This window comes from Oncorhynchus mykiss, chromosome 30 (assembly GCF_057628025.1).
Source record: "Oncorhynchus mykiss isolate SJ-2025 chromosome 30, ASM5762802v1, whole genome shotgun sequence".
Classification (NCBI taxonomy): Eukaryota; Metazoa; Chordata; class Actinopteri; order Salmoniformes; family Salmonidae; genus Oncorhynchus; species Oncorhynchus mykiss.
The window spans coordinates 31,010,951-31,033,279 of NC_143051.1; the positions used below are offsets into that span (position 1 = coordinate 31,010,951).

General features: G+C 43.1%; 2 protein-coding genes across 5 annotated transcripts; both read left to right on the plus strand.

Moving 5' to 3' along the window:
* Positions 1-913: 913 nt before the first annotated feature.
* LOC110488271 (uncharacterized) lies at positions 914-16,677 on the plus strand. Of its 4 annotated transcripts, none has more exons than XM_090228372.1 (18): positions 914-1,023; positions 1,324-1,525; positions 1,810-1,898; positions 2,021-2,156; positions 3,292-3,409; positions 6,102-6,218; positions 6,422-6,536; positions 7,359-7,505; positions 8,144-8,255; positions 8,458-9,596; positions 10,080-11,270; positions 11,582-11,670; positions 11,839-11,971; positions 12,054-12,244; positions 14,678-14,783; positions 15,427-15,495; positions 15,762-15,905; positions 16,186-16,677. In XM_090228372.1, the coding sequence occupies exons 2-18, from the start codon at positions 1,348-1,350 to the stop codon at positions 16,315-16,317; spliced, it is 4,206 nt and encodes a 1,401-aa protein (XP_090084498.1). In that variant the 5' UTR covers positions 914-1,023; positions 1,324-1,347; the 3' UTR covers positions 16,318-16,677. The 4 variants fall into 4 exon arrangements, with proteins under 4 accessions (XP_090084498.1, XP_090084499.1, XP_021416103.3 ...); XM_021560428.3 differs by lacking the exon at positions 914-1,023 and adding an exon at positions 1,112-1,272 and having other exon boundaries at positions 1,362-1,525; XM_090228373.1 differs by lacking the exon at positions 7,359-7,505.
* A 738-nt stretch (positions 16,678-17,415) lies between these two features.
* On the plus strand, positions 17,416-19,548 carry LOC110488272 (ras-related and estrogen-regulated growth inhibitor-like protein A). The gene is made up of 4 exons (XM_021560432.3): positions 17,416-17,601; positions 17,814-17,867; positions 17,985-18,061; positions 18,233-19,548. Exons 1-4 carry the CDS (start codon positions 17,532-17,534, stop codon positions 18,647-18,649), a joined length of 618 nt encoding a protein of 205 aa, XP_021416107.1. The 5' UTR covers positions 17,416-17,531; the 3' UTR covers positions 18,650-19,548.
* The last annotated feature ends 2,781 nt before the right edge of the window (positions 19,549-22,329 follow it).

Below are 22,329 nucleotides of genomic sequence, written 5' to 3' on the forward strand. Positions count from 1 at the left end.
TCACACACAATAAACTAGCGCTGGTAACCTGATCTATTTATTTACATTTTATGTAGCTAAATTCATAAATTGTGGGCAATTTGCTTTAACTTCAAATAGGCCTAGACCTTTCTCATTTGGATAAAAGTCAGTTCTCCACCTTCTCCTCTGTCCTCCTCTCTTCTGTGACCCAGAAACTGATAAGTGGTTGAGGGGAGATGTTAATTCGTTAGTAGGCGATGGAAGTGTCATCCTCTCCTCGATAGCAAACATTCATTGAGGATAGTGTGTATCCTACATGAGAACTTCACAGAAGAGTTTTGACATCTAGGGCCTTTTCTCAATTTGATAGCTCAATTCCTGAGTTCTCTCTCCTCCGTCCTCTCTCGCCTCCTTTTGAAAAAGGGCAAAGGTAATCGAGGAGGAGAGGGAAGTAAGGAAAATGTGCATGAATGAAATGACTGACCTCCACTCGCACCTCATCAGGCAAATTACATTTATAGGGGTGGATCTCAAAATAAATCGATAAATTAAGTTTGTTGTGAAAAAATATTTTATAGATAAAACGATAAGTTGCATATTGTTTTTAAATGTGTGCATGCTCATCTCCTCTTCCGACAAATATGTGATTGCTACGTACATTTTTTTGCACTTTTAATTTCATGATATATAGCCGTTGTTTCCTCATGATCGTAGTTCAACTGTCTAACCACATCAGAACCCAAAGTATACGCTTGTTGTTCTCTGTGTTTAAACCATTTGTAATTGTAAACTAACACTGTATAGCCACAACACATGGTTTAAAATATAGTTGTATATAATAGATGTTCCGTCCTTGCATAGGCAGTTCTATGAATTTTGTTCAGCCCCATCCCGCAGTTGTTTATCGAAATAGTGGCGGGGCAAATTCGTTGTTATTGTTTGGACTGCAGATTGCCCTTCAAATGGGATTCGGTAATTGAGAGTCGCAAGAACGCCACAGAAAGAACACACTTTTTTATTTTTCTACTTTCGCGCCACATGACATGCGTGTTGGAGTCTGAGGTAAGCTGGTTACCGCTGGCAAATTTTAACACAATCGTTTTAATATAAGTCAAAGCCGAATGACTAGACTTTTTAAGGAGCTCGTCATTAACTAGCTAAGTGTCGCGTGGAAATTGATTTGAGGGCCTTGCTACAAACGTTACTAGCTAACGTTAGTCTCACAATCTCAAGTCATAAAACGTGGCCATAAACCATTTAACGTTAGCTAGATATGCTAAAAGTAAACGAACTGTGCCAGTGTGACCCCAGGTGAATGCTTAACTCACTTTTCTTCTCACGTTTTTGTTTCATGGTGGTTAGACAGTTTTATAATCGTTTGGTGAAATGGTATCTCCGAGAGCTGACAGGGGGATAACCTCACCTGTAACCGTGCGACCACTGTGGCCCCTCGATGGTTGTGGTTTGTGTTGTACGGAATTGAAGCCTGACAGAAATCCTCAACTTCTACCATGCCTACATTCTGTGTGTCAGGGGTGTGTTCCCCTAAGTGATTTCAAGACAGGTGAGCAATGTTGAATGATGTCACACTATTTAGAAACTATTAAGAATTTGAGTGATTTAGGTTGCATTTAGTATGACTAGGCTGAAGAGACTTGACCACGGATCAGATACAGTCTCTGACCATTCTGATTCAGAGTCTGTCCAATAATTAAAATATGCCACACATGGACTAATCAAACCATTTCTGTGGTAAACGTGTAAGTCTGTTCAAGACATGGCAATGTGATTGCAGACAAGCATTCCTGTCCATCCTGTGAATTGAAAATCACTTCAATTTTCTCCTAGAATGTCCGGTCTGTGGAAGGCAATACACTTCTTCCGAAATCATTGACAATCCTTTCCTCCCTAGCTTCCCCACTGATTCAAAACCCTGGGTAGGTAATGGATGGATGGATGCTGCTGTGAATGACTGAACAAAATACTATTTATCACTCAATGTATACATGTCGGCTATGAATGGAATGAAAGTTGATATGATACTACCCCTCTCTTTCAGTGTGGGGGTTGTGATGAGCCTGTGGTCTGTGGCTGGTGTGTAGAATGTGGCGAACCGCTCTGCTCTGACTGTGTGGCAGCCCACAAGAGGGTGAAGTTAACACGCAACCATAATGTCCTACCCCAATTACCTCCAGGTACAACCTTCTGCCATTGTCAGACCAGGCTATGACCACAAACATTTAGCACTGGCCAATTAAACGTTTTAATCCAATGGAACACCTTATTCAAAGCAGTGTTAACTAGAGGTCGACCGATTTAATCGGAATGGCCGATTTAATTAGGGCCGATTTCAAGTTTTCATAACAATCGGAAATCAATATTTCGGTAAAATGTTTTTTTTTAATACCTTTATTTAACTAGGAAAGTCAGTTAAGGACACATTCTTATTTTCAATGACTGCCTAGGAATGGTGGGTTAACTGCCTTGTTCAGGGGCAGAATGACAGATTTTCACCTTGTCAGCTCGGGGGATCCAATCTTGCAACTTTACAGTTAATTGAGCTGTTTATGAATTCAAGCCTATCAACTCCTGAGATGAGGCTGGTGTAACCGAAGTGAAATGGCTAGCTAGTTAGCGTGCGCTAATAGCGTTTCAAACGTCACTCGCTCTGAGCCTTGGCGTGGTTGTTCCCCTTGCTCTGCATGGGTAACACTGCTTCGATGGTGGCTGTTGTTGTGTTGCTGGTTCGAGCCCAGGGAGGAGCGAGGAGAGGGACGGAAGCTATACTGTTACACTGGCAATACTAAAGTGCCTATAAGAACATCCAATAGTCAAAGGTTAAAGAAATACAAATGGTATAGAGGGAAATAGTCCTATAATTCCTATAATAACTACAACCTAAAACTTCTTACCTGGGAATATTGAAGACTCATGTTAAAAGGAACCACCAGTTTTCATATGTTCTCATGTTCTGAGCAAGGAACTGAAACGTTAGCTCGTCTTACAAAGCACATACTGCACTTTTACTTTCTTCTCTAACACTGTTTGCATTATTTAAACCAAATTGAACATGTTTCATTATTTACTTAAGGCTAAATTGATTTTGATGTGTTATATTAAGATAAAATAAGTGTTCATTCAGTATTGTTGTAATTGTCATTATTACAAATACATTTTAAAAAATCGGCCAATTAATCTGTATCGGCCTTTTTGGTCCTCCAATAATCGGTATCAGCGTTGAAAAATCATAATCGGTCGACCTCTAGTGTTAACGCCCGCAGTTGGATATTTATTAGCTGTCAGTGATGGCTTGAAATGTTCGATCTCCAGGTTTCAGCAGGACAGTGTTGTGTCCCATCCATAAGAGAGAGCAGATGAAGCTTTTCTGTGTGACTTGTGATCAGCTGACTTGCCGTGATTGTCAGCTAACCTTCCACAAGGAGCACAAGTAAGATTTCCCTCAAGCACCTACAAATAAAATTGTATTTGTCACATGGGCCTACAGGTGTAGGTAGACTTTATCATGAAATGCTTGCTTACGAGCCGTTCCCAACAGTAAAATACACAGGAATGGAGCTATATACAGGGAATGGAGCTACAGTGAATTCGGAATGTATTCAGACCCCCTGACCTTTTCCTAATTTTGTTACGTTTACAGCCTTATTCTAAAATGGATAACGTATTTTTCCCCCCCCTCAATCTACTCACAATACCACATAATGACAAAGCAAAAACAGGTTTAGGAATTCCTGGATGCCGGGAACCTTGGCCCCAGTGACGTACTGGGCTGCACTACCCTCTAGTGCCTTGCGGTCGGAGGCCGAGCAGTTGCCATACCAGGCGGTGATGCAACCAGTCAGGATGTTCTCGATGGTGCAGCTATAGAACATTTTGAGGACCTGAAGAAACATGCCAAATCTTTTCAGTCTCCTGAGGGGGAATAGGTGTTGTCGTGTCCTCTTCACGAATGTCTTGGTGTGTGTGGACCATGATAGTTTGTTGGTGATGTGGACACCAAGGAACTTGAAGCTCTCAACCTGCTCCACTTCAGCCCCGTCGATGAGAATGGGGACGTACTCGGCCCTCCTTTTCCTGTAGTCCACGATCATCTCCTTTGGCTTGATAACAGGAGAGGTTATTATCCTGTAACCACACTGCCAGGTCTCTGACCTCCTCCCTATAGGCTGTCTCATCAGTGTCGGTGATCAGGTCTAACACTGTTGTATCGTCGGCAACCTTAATGATGGCGTTGGAGTCGTGCTTTGCCATGTTCATATGTGAACAGGGAGTACAGGAGGGGACTGAGCACGCACCCCTGAGTGGCCCCTGTGTTGAAGAGCAGCGTGGCAGATTTGTTGTTACCTACCCTTACAACCTGGAGGCGGCCCGTCGAAGTCCAGGATCCAGTTGCAGAGGGAGGTGTTTAGTCCCAGGGTCCTTAGCGTAGTGTTTAGCTTTGAGGGCACTATGGTGTTGAACTCTGAGCTGTAGTCAATGAATAGCATTCTCACGTAGGTGTTCCTTTTGTCCAGGTGAGAAAGGGCATTGTGCAATGCAATAGAGATTGCGTCATGTCGGAAGTCATTTAGGCAGCTTACCTTAGTGTTCTTGGGCACAGGCACTGTGGTGGTGTGCTTGAAACATGTTGGTATTACAGACTTTGTCAGGGACAGTTTGAAAATGTCTGAAGACACTTGCCAGGTAGTTAGCGCATGCTCAGAGTACACGTCCTGGTAATCCGTCTGTCCCTGCGGCCTTGTGAATGTTGACCTGTTTAAAGGACTTGCTCACATCGGCTATGGAGAGCGTGATCACACATTCTTCCGGAACAGCTGGTGCTTTTATGCATGCTTCAATGTTGCTTGCCTCGACGCGAGCATAGAAGTAATTTAGCTCGTCTGGTAGGCTCATGTCACTGGGCAGCTTGCAGCTGTGCTTCCATTTGTAGCACATAATAGTTTGGAAGCCCTGCCACATCTGACGATCATTGGAGCCGGTGCGGTACGATTCAATGTAAGTCCTGTATTGACACTATACGGACAATTCCTATGTCTTTAGAAAGGAAAAGGAACGGAGCTCGTGCTCACGACTAAACTAATGGCTTTCTGCCAGACCCCTGATTCAAACAGCGCTTATTCTCACCCCCTTCACAGTAGAAGCCTGAAACAACTTTCTAAACACTGTTGACATCTAGTGGAAGCCTTAGGAAGTGCAATCGGACCAAATTTTACACTGTATATTGGATAGGCAATCACTTGAAAAACTACAAACCTCAGATTTCCCACTTTTCTCAGGTTTTCGCCTGCCATATGTGTTCTGTTATACTCACAGACATCATTCAAACAGTTTTAGAAACTTCAGAGTGTTTTCTATCCTAATCTAATCTAATATGCATATCTTAGCTTCTGGGCCTGAGTAGCAGGCAGTTTACTCTGGGCACGCTTTTCATCCGAACGTGAAAATGGCGCCCCCAGCCATAAGAAGTTAATATTAGATTTCGTGCATCAGCTGCTGTTTACAAATATACACAGACCGCCACCCCTTGTCTTACCAGAGGTGGCTGTTCTATCTTGCCGATGTACATAAAACCCTGCCAGCTGTATGTTATCCATGTCGTCGTTCAGCCACGACTTGGTGAAACACAAGATATTACAGTTTTGAATGACCGTTTGGTAGGATAGACTTGATCGGAGCTCATCCAGTTTATTATCCAATGATTGCACGTTGCCTAATAGTACTGATGGTAGAGGCGGATTACCCACTCACTGTCGGCTCCTTACAAGGCACCCCGACCAACGTCTCCGTCTCTTCATGCGATTGACGGGGATTTGGGCCTTGTCAGAATTCAATTATTTGCGTCTGACTCATTAAAGAGAATCTTTGTGAGGTGAGTAATCGCTGTCCTTCTATCCAGAAGCTCTTTTCGGTCATAAGAGACGGTGGCAAAAACATTATGTACAAAAGAAGTCCCATAGTGCACAATTGGTTAGGAGCCCGTAAAACGGCAGCCATCTATTCCTGCGGCATTCTAAATATACATATGGAGACCATAGATGTCATCAGGTCCCTCATGCCTTACCTTACTACTTACTTACTACCTGATCTTCTCTCTTTCTGTAATTTCTGTTTATTTCCTCTAGGTACCAGTTTGCCCAGGATGCTTTATCAGAGCAGAGGAAATGCTTACAGTATCTAATCGAGACTGTGAGGATGCAGAGAGGGACTGTGCAACAGAACCTACAGGACCTGGATGGACGGTCAGTTGTTAACGCGTTTGTGTCTGGGTGTGCGTGAATGAAAATGATGATGGCGGCACACCAATTGTTCAGGAGTCTGCTGTATCAAAGACAGTATCCAAGTCTTACTGGGTCTATCATTGTTGATCGGTTCATTTGTGGTCATTTAGTCTCATGAAATAATTAATACATCTCATAGCTAGCTGTGTGAACTTTGCCCCCAGGCTGTCTGACTTGGAGGATCTGCAGGAGAGTGTGAGAACAGAGGTCAAGGATATCCTCAAGGGCATCTGGAGTGTCCTGGTGAAGAGGGCCATGCAGCTTTCCAAGGAAATGCAGGTAACATTTCACACATCAGATTGGCAGAATCTGGTCTCTTGGCCCTTCCACCCATACGGAAGGGTGGTTCATGCTCAGCCCAGTCAAAACTCTTCTGTCCTCATACTCCAATAGTGGAACCAGCTTCTCCCTGAAGCTAGGACAGCAGATTCCCTGCCCATCTTCCGAAAACATCTGAAACCCTACATCTTCAAAGAGTTTCTTAAATAATCCCACAGCACCTCCCAGCATGACTAAAATGTAAATTATGTAAATCACAGATGTCAATAATGCAATGCATTGTGATGGACCATTTGCTGTGCTAATTGCTCTTGTGGGGTCTCACCCTGTTAGGCTGTGTATTGGACATCATTCCTCTTGTCAGTTGGCAGGTTTCCATTGATGCAGGTTAATTCGACAAAAGCTACGTCGCCCCCCAAAAAACAGACATGTAATGGAAACTGCAGCTATAGGAGAAATATTCTAAACATTTTTGTCTATTTGACGACAATTTAGAATTAGGTGTTAATTATAAACATCAAAGCCGAATTAGCTTTAGTATGGAGATAGCAACCTTACCCACATGCTCTACCAGTAAAGCACCTTTTTTTTTTTTTTTACCAGTTTGTGTTTTGTTCATATTTTCTCACTGCTGATCCAACCAAGTTGTAGACCAAATTAGTCTGAGGGACTGAAGAGGATGTTTAGACTGCTGAGCTAAAGCCCAGGTATCTTCAGGTCTCATATGAGGTTACTCCACAGTGTCCAGCCAGCTGTGTAGATAACTTGATGCTGCATTCTATATTTGAATGATTGGTATTTGTCTCATTGTTTGTTGCCTAGGATCACTGTTGGAAGGAGAGTGAGTGTGTCACAGAGAGACAGGCCCATCTTAGGAAGCTGGGGGAGAGGCAGAAATATGTGCTGGCCTTCACGGAGAAAGCCCTGAAGAGTGAGGATCACACCTCGCTGCTATCCTGCAAAAGATGGGTAGATAAAAAGTCTAATCTAAGATCAAAGGTAACTTAGAATTACACTAAAGAAACACTCTGGTAAATATATAGGTAACATTAGAGAGAATACATGCTACTGCCCTCATCTGTTACCGTAAAACTTAGATTAATAGCCCAGCATTTATTTGCTTCACTGAACATTATTAGATTATTAAAGACAGGCATCTTCAGTATTTGAGCCAGGCGTCTATTTCCTTAATGCACACAGCTTTTGCTCAATAAAATATGGAAAAGACAACCATATTGTCTATTGTGACCAGTATAAACATTCTAATTACAAATCCATCACGAATCGGACTTGCAAAGACTAGGCTGCCTATCATACATCCTCAGTTTTGGGCTTCATGGCGCCATGGCTAGCAACGATGACAGAAATAAAAAAATAAAAACAAGTTTTAATGCACATGACTGGGAATATCAGCTGTGTCCGTGGCAACCTTGTAAAAAAAAAAAAAAGAGGTGTTTTATTTGAAACTGGTGTTTATTTGCCGGAATGTGTGCCGATGCCCGAAGTTTTTACGATACATAAAAAATTAATCTTGCCTTTCTTGACCCACCAGTGCTCAAGTTGTCTCACCATCTTGTTTCCTACCGTCCTTTTCTTTCCCCTTATAGATCCACTCTGAGCTGCAAGGCGTTCTAGGCAAAAACCCCAGTGCAGTGTCTACAATGAAGGAGCTGAAGCTCCATTGTGGCCAGGACATCCACCAAACCCTTGGATGTTTCGGTACGTATCAAAGCAATGTGATTTTTTTGTGATGCGTCTATATTTGTCACACTTGTGAATAATGACATCTCTATGCAGTGATATTGCTTTTTTGTTGGCTTGATGCTGCCAGAAAGATTTTGTTACAGCTTAGAGAAAAATAGTAGAAGATGGTGGAAGTTGCAGTCTTAATTAATGTGTATGTCATTCTGTTTTCGTTCAGGGGAAATTGTGACTAAGGAGGTCCCGTTTGCTCGGCTAAATCTGAGAGAGACTCAAATCAATCCTCCCAAATTTTCTCTGGAACAGCAGAGAAACGGCAGAGCATCCTCAACATTGTCCCCTTCATCCCAGGAAACCTCCAGTATGTCAGCGGGAAATGCTCCCCTTTCCCAATGTCAACCAACACTAATGCGCTTGCTTTCCCGCCCCCGGTCCTCCCCCTATCCCCATGAACCAGAGAGACTGTCATTTTACCACTTTTCCCCTGACTCTCGCGGACCCTCTTTACAGGCACTATCCTCTTCCCGCTCTGACAGCCCTCTGTCCTTGTCCTCTACGTCTGCTGTGAATGCAACAGGTCCCCAGCGATGTGCTGTAAACACGGAAAACAAAGACTGCTCGTTATTATCAGGGATTGCACTGGACACCCCTGTCCCATATCACGGGTATCAGGGTGGCTCCTCAAAGTCTGACCTGATGGAACTTGTTTCCCGGGCCTTTCATGTCAAAAGGAAAGCAGGGGATGAAAATGTGGGTCCTCAAATTAAACGAAGTTGTTTGCAGCCCTTGAAGGTACCAGCGGACTCCTCCTGTGAGAGGGTTCCCCCTATAGGTACTGAAAAGCAGGCTGGGGATGTGGCTGCTACCGTTGTCATAGAAAGAGAAGCTACACCCAACATTACGGACCAGAATGCAACGGCTCCAGTGTATGGACAAGAAGCTACTAAGGCTTCAGGCAGCCGTCAATCAAATCTGGTTGTTGGCAGGAGTGTGAAGATGGCCAATCAGGTGGTTTTAGCTCCCTTCACACTCCCTGTCACCGGGAACTCCGTCACTTGGGGCATGTCACCAGCTAATGCCACTCTTTTTCCTGGTACTGTGAACACTCCCCCCAGCTTTGGATGTGTAAGGGCTGTCCCCCCATACTTGGTTTTGTCCAACAGCGCTCCAGTTTCTGGTCCCACTGGCGCTGTGGGCAGGCTTGACAATGGAAGCCTGGTCTTCATTTGTAATGACGTGCCCTTTTTCAACATCTTGAGCCATGTTAGAGGAGGTCAAAACCAAGTGCTAGCTGGTTCTGTCCCAGGAGGACTCCGCCCACCATGTCTGCTAGACCCCACCTCTCCAAAGAGCCCTATGGTTAGTTGTGAAGAAAGGTCTTTACTGTTAATTTCCCTCTTATCTATAGTATATCCTAGTAGTTCCTATCCCATAGTAGTTCATGTGTCCTCTTTTGCCTCCCATCTCTTTACTTCCTCTCAAATCCATCTTCTGTCTGTTGGTGTCCCAAATCTAATTTTATGCTAGTTTGTCAATTGTCCTATTTTGTATCCTCAGTTAGGTCTTGGGAGGTTGAGTAAATAATGGAAAGTTAAACGTTTTGCTAAATCACAATTTGGGGAAACTTTGGAATGACTACTGTGTTGCGTTTATCTGAAGTATAAAAATTGTAGATCAGCTATGAATAATTAATAATTCAATAATTCATCATATCCGCATTATGCAATGTAATTGGAAACTTTTTGAAGCCTGTTTTTTTTTCTTCAATTGAATTAAGATCACACCTCTGGCCTTTGATAGTCTTAATCTTATTAATAAGACACTATCACACCCTCTCAACAGGAAGCTCCTCAGTCCCAGTCCACTGGTCCAATATATCCAATCAGAATTTTTCAACGGGTAAAGAATATTTCAACAGTCCAGGACACTAAGCAGCCCACCCAGAATGGCACTGCTCAATCAGGTTTGTGCAGAAAGGATGAAGCCGCCTCTACTCTCCTCGTACACACCGCTGATGCCCAGGCAGACTCTGTACAAATGGACATTTCCAAGTCAGATGTTGACCTCATCCAGGCAGACCCAAATCCAACAGTCTTTGTCATGGAAGAATCCACGGAGATAGACATTGTCCATAATAAAACTACCCAGCCAGACTTTGTCCAGAATGAGACCAGCCAGGCCGAACTTGTTCAGAATGCTGCTGACCAGACAGTACTTTTCCAGAAAAAAACAGCCCAGATGGTAATTGTTCCTTCTCAAGTAGTTGGAATCAAGGAGGAACAAACATTACGGCCAGTTACAGGCCCAATGGAGTCTGTGACGACAGACATGCTTAACCTTGCCAAAACTGTGCCTGTCCAGATTAACCTTGTGCATTCTAACACTGTCCAAAGCGACATTGTGCATACTGAAACTGACCAGACCTACTTTGTCAACGTAAGCACACAAGTATCTGGGATCACAATCAAGGAAGAACCGCCAGCCACAGACAGCTTATCAGTTACAGGGCTAATGGAACCCATCAGAGTGATTATGCCTGACACACTACCTACTGAAACTGTCCAGACTGACCCTGTCCACACACAAATGATTAATGTGACTGAAATTGTGCAAAGGGATGTTTTCCAGCCTGAAACGGTGCAGGCGGACTCTGCCTTCATTGAAACGGTGCAGGCGGACTCTGCCAGGGCAGAAACCCTGCAGAATGAAATTGTCCAGTCAAACTTCAATGAGACTGAAACCGTGCAGACAGACCCTGTCCTGACTGAACCAGTTTATGCAGTCCAGATAGACACTTTGCAGATGGAACCAGTCCATAGTGAAACTGTCCTTACCGGCATTGTGCAGACTGTGACTCTGCAGAGGGACCTAGCCCTAACTGACTGCACAGAGATAATTCAGACAGACATGTCAACCACCAATAAGGTATCCACAAATGACACTGTCAATGTGGTCAGTGTCCCCAGCTGCACTCAGGAAGTTGAACTTGACCTCACCCTTGACCTCAGCAATGATTTCTGCTCGCAGATAGTGGTAAGTGTTTGCTTTTAGTCCAAGTCTACCTAGTTAATGCCCTGAATCATAACTAACTCCAGCCTGTTAAGTCTTTCTGCAGTCTCTTGCCCTTCATACCAAACAAAAATTGGAAATATTTTTTATCAATTTATTTTCATATAAACTCTTGTATGTATAGTGTAATGGTGTCGGAGTGTATTTAAACAATTTCATTTGAAGCATTTTCATGACTAATATGATTTATTTTTATTTCATCTGAGCGCTATGGCTGTCTCACTCTTTCCCAACAGAACAGTAAAATGTAAACCATTTCTCTTGCTGTCATACAGGAGGAAGATGACAGTATGGCTGTTGATGTCAGTGATGCTGACAGTATTGAAGAGACTGGGTGCCAGGCGTCTGTTAGGCTTAATAGCAGGTGACAATCTTTCTATCCTTATTGTAACATTTGTCAACCAGAAAAACGGCACAAATCATTATTTTGGGCATGAATTACTTCAGTGTGATGGTGTGTAGCTTATTTGAGTTTGTACATGCATGCATACATCATATTGTGGGTTTAACCTCAGTGCATGGCTCTCTGTAGATTTCCCCAGGTGTCTTTGCTTTGGATGCCCATCCTTGACGCCCATGTTAGCGTCCCACCAACCCGCTTCCGCCTCCTCCCAGGGGTCAAAGGGCAGCAAACTATCGTTCAGGTGATCCAGACGGACGCGCCGGTAAGGCCAACTTTCACAGTGTTGGTTTGAATGTGTGTTAATATCACATTTTCTTGCTGACACTGGTTTACACATCTTCCAGCAACCAGAGTCTCCTTGCTCCTCCATGTCGAGCCCAGACAGTCTGAGGAGCACCCACCAGCTACGCCCCCTCCTGGCCAGGAGGAAACACTGCACAGCATGTAGGATGCAAGGGAATCTCACCCTGTGTGTCGTGTGTGGACGGCGCTTCCACAGGGAGTGTCACGTTCCACCCATCTATTCCTTATCAACGTAAGCTTGTTTAATTAAACAACTTAATTGCGTTCTGAATGAGCAGTGATTTAAAAACATACAGTACCAGTTAAAAGTTTGAACACTTACTCATTCAAGGGTTTTTCTTTATTTTTACTATTTTGTACATTGTAGAATAATAGTGAACACATTAAAGCTATGAAATAACACATGGAATCATATCGTAACCCAAAAAAATTCTATATTTGACATTCTTCAAAGTAGCCACCCTTTGCCTTGATGACGGCTTTACACACTCTTGGCATTCTCTTAACCAGCTTCACGAGGAATGCTTTTCCAACCGTCTATACTGAGCACTTGTTGGCTGCTTTTCCTTCACTCTGCGGTCCAACTCATCCCTAACCATCTCAATTGGGTTGAGGTTGGGTGATTGTAGAGGCCAGGCCATGTGATGCAGCACTCCATCACTCTCCTTTGTCAAATAGCCCTTACACAGCCTGGAGGTATGTTTTGGGTCATTGTCCTGTTGAAAAACAAGTGATAGTCCCACTAAGCGCAAACCAGATGGGATGGTGTATCACTGCAGAATGCTGTGGTAGCCATGCTGGTTGTGTGCCTTGAATTCTAAATAAATCACAGATAGTGTCACCAGCAAAGTCCCCCACGCCATCTCACCACCTTCATGCTTCATGTTGGGAATCACACATGCGGAGATCATCCGTTCACCTACTCTGTGTTTCACAAAAACACGGCAGTTGGAACCAAAAATGTCACATTTGGACTCATCAGAACAAAGGACAGATTTCCACCGGTCTAATGTCTATTGCTCGTGTTTCTTGGCCCAAACAAGTCTCTTCTTCTTATTGGTGTCCTTTTAGTAGTGGTTTATTTGCAGCAATTCGACCATGAAGGCCTGATTCACGCAGTCTCCTCTGAACAGTTGTTGAGATGTATGTTACTTGAACTCTGAAGCATTTATTTGGGCTGCAATTTCTGAGGCTGGTAACTATAGTGAACTTATCTGCAGAACAGTTAACTCTGGGTCTTCCTTCCTGTGGCGGTCCTCATGAGAGCCAGTTTCATCATAATGCTTGATGGTTTGAGCTGCTGCACTTCAAAGTTCTGGACATTTTCTGGATTGACTGACCTTCATGTCTTAAAGTAATGCTTATTTGAGCTATTCTTGCTGTAATATGGACTTGGTCTTTTACCAAATAGGGATATCTTCTATATACCACAGCTGATTGGCTCAAACGCATTAAGAGGGAAAGAAATTCCACAAATTAACTTTGAACAAGGCACACCTGTTAATTGAAATGCATTCCAGGTGACTACCTCATGAAGCTGGTTGAGAGAATGCCAAGAATATGCAAAGCTGTCAAAAGGCAAAGAGTAGTTACTTTGAAGAATATCAAACAAATCAATATATATTATATATTTAATACTTTTTTTGGATGCCATAACTCACCGCCACCATACCTCAGTAAACAGCTTGCTCACATGATGCTGTCTGCCATCTGCCCGGTACAGTTGAAACCAGGATTCATTCGTAAAGAGCATACTTCTCCAGCTTGTCAATGGCCATCGAAAGTGAGCATTTGCCCAGTGAGGTCGGTTCCGACTCCAAACTGCAGTCAGTTCAAGACCTTGGTGAGGATGACGTGCATACAGATGAGCTTCCTGCAATGGTTTCTGTGCAGAAATTCTTCGGTTGTGCAAACCGTTTCATCAGATTATACATGGTCTGCATTTGTGAGGCCGGTTGGACGTACTGCCAATTTCTCTAAAACGACGGAGGCGGTTTATGGTAGAAAAATGAATATTATGAGAAAAGGGAAGAACCCGCACAATGCTCTTGCTAGTATCACTGCTCTTTATTAAGTTTACGTATTGGCCTCATAATTTAATGTTTATCTGGTAACAGCTCTGGTGGATATTCCTGCAGCCAGCATGCCAATTGCATGCTCCATCAACTTGAGACATCTGTAGCATTGTGTTCTGACAAAACTGCACACTTTAGTGGCCTTTTGTCCCCAGTACAAGGTGCACCTGTGTAATCACCATGCTGTTTAATCAGCTTCTTGATATGCCACACCTGTCAGGTGGATGGATTACCTTGGCAATGGAGAAATGCTCACTAAATGGGATGTTAAACAAATTTGTGCCCATCATTTTGAGAGAAATAAGCTTATTGGCTTTATGGAACACTTCTGGAATCTTTTTATTTTTTTCAGCTCATGAAACATGGAACCAACACTTTCTACATGTTGTGTTTTTATATTTTTGTTCAGTGTATATTTATATATTTTTTACTTTATTACTTTAATAATTGGTTTCTTATTGGAATCTGTATTGTATATGGATCTCAAATGTGGGCCCCTGTGTGGAAAGAGGTTTCACTGTGGGGCCCAAATAAAGCATTGAGATTTCTCTCTCTGTATTGGCCTGATGTATGCAATACTGCTCTCCCAGTGAGAGCTGGCAGTGTATGCTGTGCCGGGACCTCTCTGATCTGGCGTTGCTGCAGGACTACAGCGGGACCGACGGGGGACTGTGTATGAGCCCTCCTGACCAAATGGTGAGCCTTTTTCCTTTGTGGAGCATGTCTGGGCACGTCTGCTATCTTTCACTTCAATATGTGTGTCTGTGTACACACATGACTGTGCATGCCCAGTTCTCTGTTTGAGCATGTCTACGAAGGTCTGGTATTGTTTACTGTGTCTGCTTCTAGTACTTATTGACCCTGACCCTATTTTAATGGAAATGATCTGATTTTTAGATCCAGGAAATAATTTTTAATTGAAAGAAACAAGGGTAGAGTAAATGTCAACCATGTATTTCTGATATGACATGGGCTTAATTGGTTATTTTAACCCAGACTCATCCAAACCAGTTTTTACATTTTTGTTTTAGTCTGGCCATTAAATCAATATTGCTTCTGTTAGTTTGCCCACTCAAGGTGTTTTGTCTATTGTACTCTAAAGCAGTGTTACCCAACAGTACATATTTTTGTTGTGGCCCCAGACAAACTCACCTATTCAACTCATTGAGGGCTTGATGATTAGTTGACGAGTTGAATCCGGTGTGATTGTCTGGGGCTACAGCAAAAATGTGTGTTGGGGCTACAGGATGGACTGGAGTTCGGTAACACTGGTCTAGAGTGTGGATTTGCTGGACCGTGTGTGTAAACCATCTCTTACCCTTTGGGGTTAACCCTACAGAGATGTGAGCGCTTACTACTCGTCCTTTTATGCAGAAAGTGCAGCGTTGTCCTCTACAGACCAGCCAAGGTAATCGACAAGTGCAACTTACTGCATTTACCTTTACATCCTCAACATCCCTCTTAGTATTGTCATAGTGTTAGCTATTAAAATGTCACACACTAACAGACTTTTCATGTTTATTACCATGTAGGTTGCTGACAAATGACTAGTATTAATGAAGTATGACTTTGTTTTTCAACTGTGTGTTGAATATACTGTATACAATTGCAGTTTGATGTTAGTCGTATTGCTTTGACTTTAGAGAGAAATGCTATTGATTCTCTTCTCCTTAGCGCTCTTCCCGGTCTTCTCACTACATTGACATCACCATGATACGGGGACGGTTGCTACGGAAACTGGTCCCCCCTTACTGCACCCCGTCGGAATTTGTGTCCGATGTCTGGCTTCTCCTCCACACACTGTTGAAGAGTGTGAAGGTGAGGAGACTCACGATGGCTGTGTCCATGTCTCAGCTCACCCTGATTTCCTATAGAGAAATGCATATGATGGCTACAGTTCCATATGTAGGCCCTCATTTCCAAATGACGACTGTTTTCTTTGTCAAAATCCCTCAACCCCTACCTTTTTTTACTTTACGAAACAATTAGTCCGAGCTTTGCATTTGGAAAGCCGTACTCTATTGCTCTCTTTAGTCATCAATAGTGATCTGGTTCTGTTGCTCTTTCATCACCCTTTCCTCTCTCTCACCATTCCAAGTCAGTGGACCGACTTCAGGCATGTTTTGGGAAGGAGCTGGGCAAAACGTTTGAGGGGACCCTGCACCCTTCGCTGCTCGTCAATCCCCACCAAGGGGAAGCGGAGGAGGCGGAACAAGAGGGGGACAAGTAGAAAGTGACCATGAGGAAGAATCCGAGACCTCTCGAGGTAGAGCGTGCAGGCAAAGACATTTCACGCAGGATGAAATGAAAGATAAAGAATGGGAAAAGAAGCCTGTCTTTTTATGTATTGATTTGAATTGCTTGCTGAACATGTTTGTACATACAGTTGCCTCCAAATATATTGGAACCACACTCATCTTTAAAAAATTCTGTTTTCTAAAATAACATTTCAGTTTCTGAAAATGTGTTTTTGGCCGCAACTGTAGTTGGTTAAAAACATTGGGGATAAAGTGTTTCAAGTGTTTTTGTGTGTGTGCATCTTTTTATATTCCGTATCTATTTACAATAAACATTTTTGTGTGCATCTTTTGTACATGTCTAAACTCAGTGAAAATCTTACTGGGCACTATTCAAACAGGACCATGGTAAGTTAAAATGTCAATAATATTACCACCACCGGGTGGCATTGGTCATCAGTAAATTGACTGAATGCAAAACATTGTTTACCCATCATATAAGTCCTCCTGCCTTTGATCTTATGACTGTACAGAGTGGGGTAACTTAATTGCAAGTTATTTTAGTGTCTACTTGGTGGTTTTTTTTGCGTCTTTTGGTAGACTATAAATTGTGTTCTGTTACTTCCATGATTATGGTTTCATATGAATGTGTCCATTTAACTGAACTCGAAACAACTGAATATGAAATTGATACATTTGAAGGTTTAGGGTATTATGCTATTCTGTACATAGCAGCGGAGTGTAAAGGGGCTGCAGTACCCCTGAAAAATCTGAATTTTTATCACCAATAGTAGTGCACTGGTCCTTTTAATGTGCTGTATTTGTGGACCAATATAGCGTATGTAGTGCAGACAAACTATTTTTTTTGTCAGCACCCCCCCCCCACACACACACACACACTTAAATACAATCAAAAATAAAAACGCAGCAAACTACTTACCCCTACTATGATTCTGTATTGTTAATCAGCTAGTTACAAAGTTCTATATTAAGCACATTGGCCTCTGACAAGCGCACAGTCCTCTCATTGGCCCTTAGGTTTAGCCATCAGAGAACCGGGCCCGCCTACCCCTTATAAATTGACACGGCACAATCCCATATATTTTACATTTTGTGTATCCTCCACGTTGAGCAGACACGGAAAACGTTGCACTCTTTCAACAAATGGTTGTCTAACTAAATCCGCACACGCCACTACAACAGAACAATGGAAGGAAGTCAGCAAAAAGTGGAGGCTAATTTCTTACTACTTGGAGCTGAAAGCGTCGGTAAATCTGGTGAGATTAATTTTAATGAATCCTTGAAATGTTTTTGCACTTTTATTCATGACATTGACAGTCTTTGTGCACCATGAAGAGCATATATTTGTGATCATTGAAAGTAGACGAGTTATGGTGGCCGAATGCAACGTAGAATGTTTTTCCTTGTGTAGGGCTAATACATGTACTGATCAACATGTCTCATCAATTGCGCTATTTTCTGCCCTCAGCTCTCACGGTGCGGTTTCTCACTAGAAGGTTTATTGGCGAATACGGCGATATTGGTAAGTGCTGGTCTTTTGACTTGATCCATTGGTAATGATATAATTGCGTTCATATCAAAAGGTTACAGTCGATCAAACCAAGTGTATATAAATGGTCCGTTATTTTTGCCTTTACAGAATCCATCTACAGTCATACTGACAGAATAGACGGACGGGATATCTGTTTTAATATCTGGGACTCACTTTGCCCTCAGGTGAGGCAAAACATTGTATATCATTTGGGCTACATTATAATAACGTTATAATGGTAACAAAGACTTTGACTAGTGGACACTCCAACAGTCAGGGCATTATTGAGGTTTTCTATTAAACCATGAGGTTAAAGGGTTTACTAAAGGAATGTATTTTGTCTTCATGTGTTTTAGAATGATGAGGGCGCGGGACACATCAGCGACCGACAACTCCAGTGGGCGGACGGTTTCATCCTGGTTTACAGCATATGCGACCGTGCCAGCTTCAACGTGGTGCGGCAACAGGTGAAGCGCATCCGGCAAGCCAAAAGCAAATTCCCCGGCGCACCTCCCATCGTCATCGTAGGGAATAAACGCGACCTCCAGCATCGCCGCACCGTCTCCAGCGAGGAAGGACGCCTCCTCACTCTTTCCACAAACTGTGGCTTTTTCGAGATCTCTGCAGCGGAGACATACCACGGGGTACAGCTGGTATTTCACGAACTGCTCGACCTTATCCGAGAAGCGAGGGCGCTCAAGAAGGGGGCAGCTGGGATCAAAGGTATCGTGAGAAGCATGTCCGCCGTTTTCGGGAGGAAGAGAACTGAGTAGTTCCAATAGCCTAATATGAGAGACACTGAGATGATAGTTCTGCGTCTAAACGGTCCGGGACTTGTCCGTGCGTGAAGTGGTTCGCTACGTTTCCATATTGGAATAGGTCAGTGCGGCCTAACTGAATTCACGCTGCTTGGATTCTTACTCAAATGAGAAGATTGACAATCAAATCCTGTCGAACGGGCCGTTGGACAATCTACTTACTGCAAAATAAATACTCTTGAGGTCAGCTGGACTAAAGTAGCATTACATGCCCTTAAATGTCCAATATATTAGATTGCCGTACAATGAATTGCCAGCTGTAAAGCAAATGGTATCGTGTTTAAATGCCTGGAAGAAGTATTGTGGAAAACTTCTGTGCAATAGACAATTTCTTTTTCTTTACTAAACTGTATCAGTCTGCAGAATGTTCTAAGGGTCAGGCCAGCTTGGCCTTGTCATTGGCACAATCCTTTTTTGGACTGTTGACAATCTATGCAAGACAGATGAGAATGTGTAGCCGTTTCACTCATTACAATGGTCTGGTCATTAAACTTGCTGCCTCAGTTAGTATACATGTAGCTTTGCTGTGTTTCCATATGTTTCCACATATGCCAAGCTATTGGGGGACCAATTCTCTGTTCATCTTTAGGATGTTCAATAATGTCAATACCGTCTATTTGTGTACTGTACATTTGATGTGTTCTAAGAATGCAGAGGCCCACTTTACTTTTTCACAGGGTTGTTTAATGCACTGGACCAACGTCTTGTCTATTTCATTTAGTACTGATTCTATGAAAAAATTAATGGGAACTTTTCATGAATGATAACTGAAGTCATGTTTGTTATACAAGTCATTAGACTTTAAGTGAACAAAGTGTACACATTACAGATTTCCTAATAAAATGTCAAACAAATGCTTAAGTGCAATCTATATTTTTTTTAAGCTCGATTTGTCAAACCATGCTGGAGATACAAAAAAAAAAAAAAAGTTTTTAATTCACTTTAAGAGGGGAACATCTTCTCAACAATTCTAGCTAGAGGTAAAGATGAACCAAACCACATCAGATCATCTCAACTAAGGTTTCCAGGGTTATTTGGACAGAAATCCATTCAATTCCATTATGTGAAGGGTGAAACACATCAAACTTAATGCAAAACCATTTTGAAAACACAAACATTTTGACATTCCAAAAAGTTATCCTTTATTGTGCTCTCTCAAATCTCCACAAATCAGAAATTTGCTCCAATTCAGCTCCAAGATAGCTGAACTGAGATCTCCAAGCCTAATCCCATAGAATCCCTATGGCGAAAGTAGCCAATCTAACCCCCAAGCTCCCATCAATGTTGACTTTCTAACCAAGGTCAACTACAAGGGAAATGCAGTCAATCACCCTGAAGTCTGTGCACTTAAACTCTGCACTTCAAAGCCATTTCCTCCACTGCATTCGATTTCACTGACCAAATGAAACCAATAAAAACTAACATCCTCATTCACAACAAAAGAGGGGCGCTCGTGCCACCTCATTGCCCCCTTGTTTACTCACAGGTTCACTCACACACTTGACCTGGCAGGATCAAAGTGTGGGATACTGACTGCAGCGTGATGACCATTGTGGCCAAGCGTGGGAGTTTTCCAGTCATAACACCTGAGCATCACGTGGTGCCCCAACAGAAACCACATCTCAAGAGGCAGATTGGCTCAAAGAGGCTATGTGGGTTGCTTTGCTAATGCTGTGAGTTTGCACATACAAACATCCAGCAGAAAGGATATGTAAGCAAGGTCCTGATGAGCAGTTGATTAGTATAATCAGGTGTTAGTGTTTAGCAGGGCTGGAGCAGTAACCTGAAAACCCAGTAGTGCTCCAGGAGGAGGGTTCGCCACCCCTGTGGTGACAAGCAGTGGGGGACTCGATATTGACACAGCCCCCGGCGCTTCAGGCAGTCCCCACAGGTACTTCATCTTTATCAGTTACTGCTCAAAAGCTTTGTTTAAACCTGGTCCTGTGTCCGGATCTTGTCCACATTCTGATTGTGCATGGTGTTAAAATGGGACTTTTATATGTCCACTGTATACTCATTGTGACCAGATTTCCGGGTACATCCCTCGATGCAAATGATTTGACAGATATTCTTTAAAAATATATAGATTTATTTACTTTAAGAAATATTGGTGCCATAAGTCAATGGTGCCAGCTGTCAATTATTTTAGAATGTGGGATAATGATCATTTAAATGGTTTTACTTTCCAGATCCGCCTACATATCCAGTGACAATGCGTGCCTGACTACCTCCGGAGGTGGGCATGAAGATCTGATCACATTCATTCGTCTACACCCGTCTTAAAATTTGGACTCAATCAGAATGTGGATCAGGATTAAGGATGCATGTTTCTACCAGGTGTAAACGGGGCTAAAGAAGCAAAACGTCCATGCCCACCTTCCATAACACACAGAGCCTCTCATGCTTCTCGTCTTTATCACCGCTGGTTGCCACAGGTTTACAGCGTATCGCTGCCTGTCTGTCCCCTGCCAAGAGGCCTATTCTTCACTGACAATCCTTGTTCAGGTCCCACTCCTCAGGCGTAACCACCCTGGGATCACTGGGTCTCCTCCAGGCTCTCCTTTAACCTTTCCAATAAATGTATTTAAAAGAGAGAAGGAAGGGCGACTCTCAACTGTCTAAAGGAGCTTCCTTCTCTCCTTGTGGACACACAATAATGCTGTATGAAAATACTATAGATACACTATATATACAAAAGTATGTGGATGCTATTTCAGCCTCGCCCGTTGCTTAAAGGTGTATAAAATCGAGCACACAGCCATGCAATCTCCACAGATAAACATTGGCAGTAGAATGGACTTACTGAAGACCTCAGTGAATTTCAAAGCGGCACCGTCATAGGATGCCACCTTATACAACAAATCAGTTTGTCGAATTTCTGCCCTGCTAGAGTTGCCCCGGTCAACTGTAAGTGCTGTTATTGTGAAGTGGAAACTTTTAGGAGCAACAACAGCTCAGCCGCGAAGTGGTAGACTACACAAGCTCACAGAACGGGACCTCCGAGTGCTGAATCACGTAGCACATAAAAATCCTCTGTCCTCATTTGCAAAACTCACTACCGAGTTCCAAACTGCATCTGGAAGCAGCGTAAACATAATTAACTGTTAGTTGAGAGCTTCATGAAATGGGTTTCAATGGCTGAGCAGCCGCACACAAGCCTAAGATCACCATGCGCAATGCCAAGCGTCAGCTGGAGTAGTGTATAGCCCCTATTGGACTCTGGAGCGGTGGAAACGCGCTCTCTCGAGTGATGAATCACGCTTCACCATCTGGCAGTCCGACGGACAAATCTGGGTTTGGTGGATGCCAGTAGAACTCAACCTGCCCGAATGCAAGTGTCAACTGTAAAGTTTGGTGGATGAGGAATAATTGTCTGGGGCTGTTTTTCATGGTTCGGGCTAGGCCCCTTAGTTCCAGTGAAAGAAAATCTTAACTCTACAGCAAACAATAACATTCTAGATGATTCTGTGCTTCCAACTTTGTGGCAACAGTTTGGGAAAGGCCCTTTGCTGTTTCAGCATGACAATGCCCCAGTGGACAAAGCGAGGTCTATACAGAAATGGTTTGTCGAGATCGGTGTGGAAGAACTTTACTGGCCTGCACAGAGCCTTGACCTCAACTCAATCGAATACCTT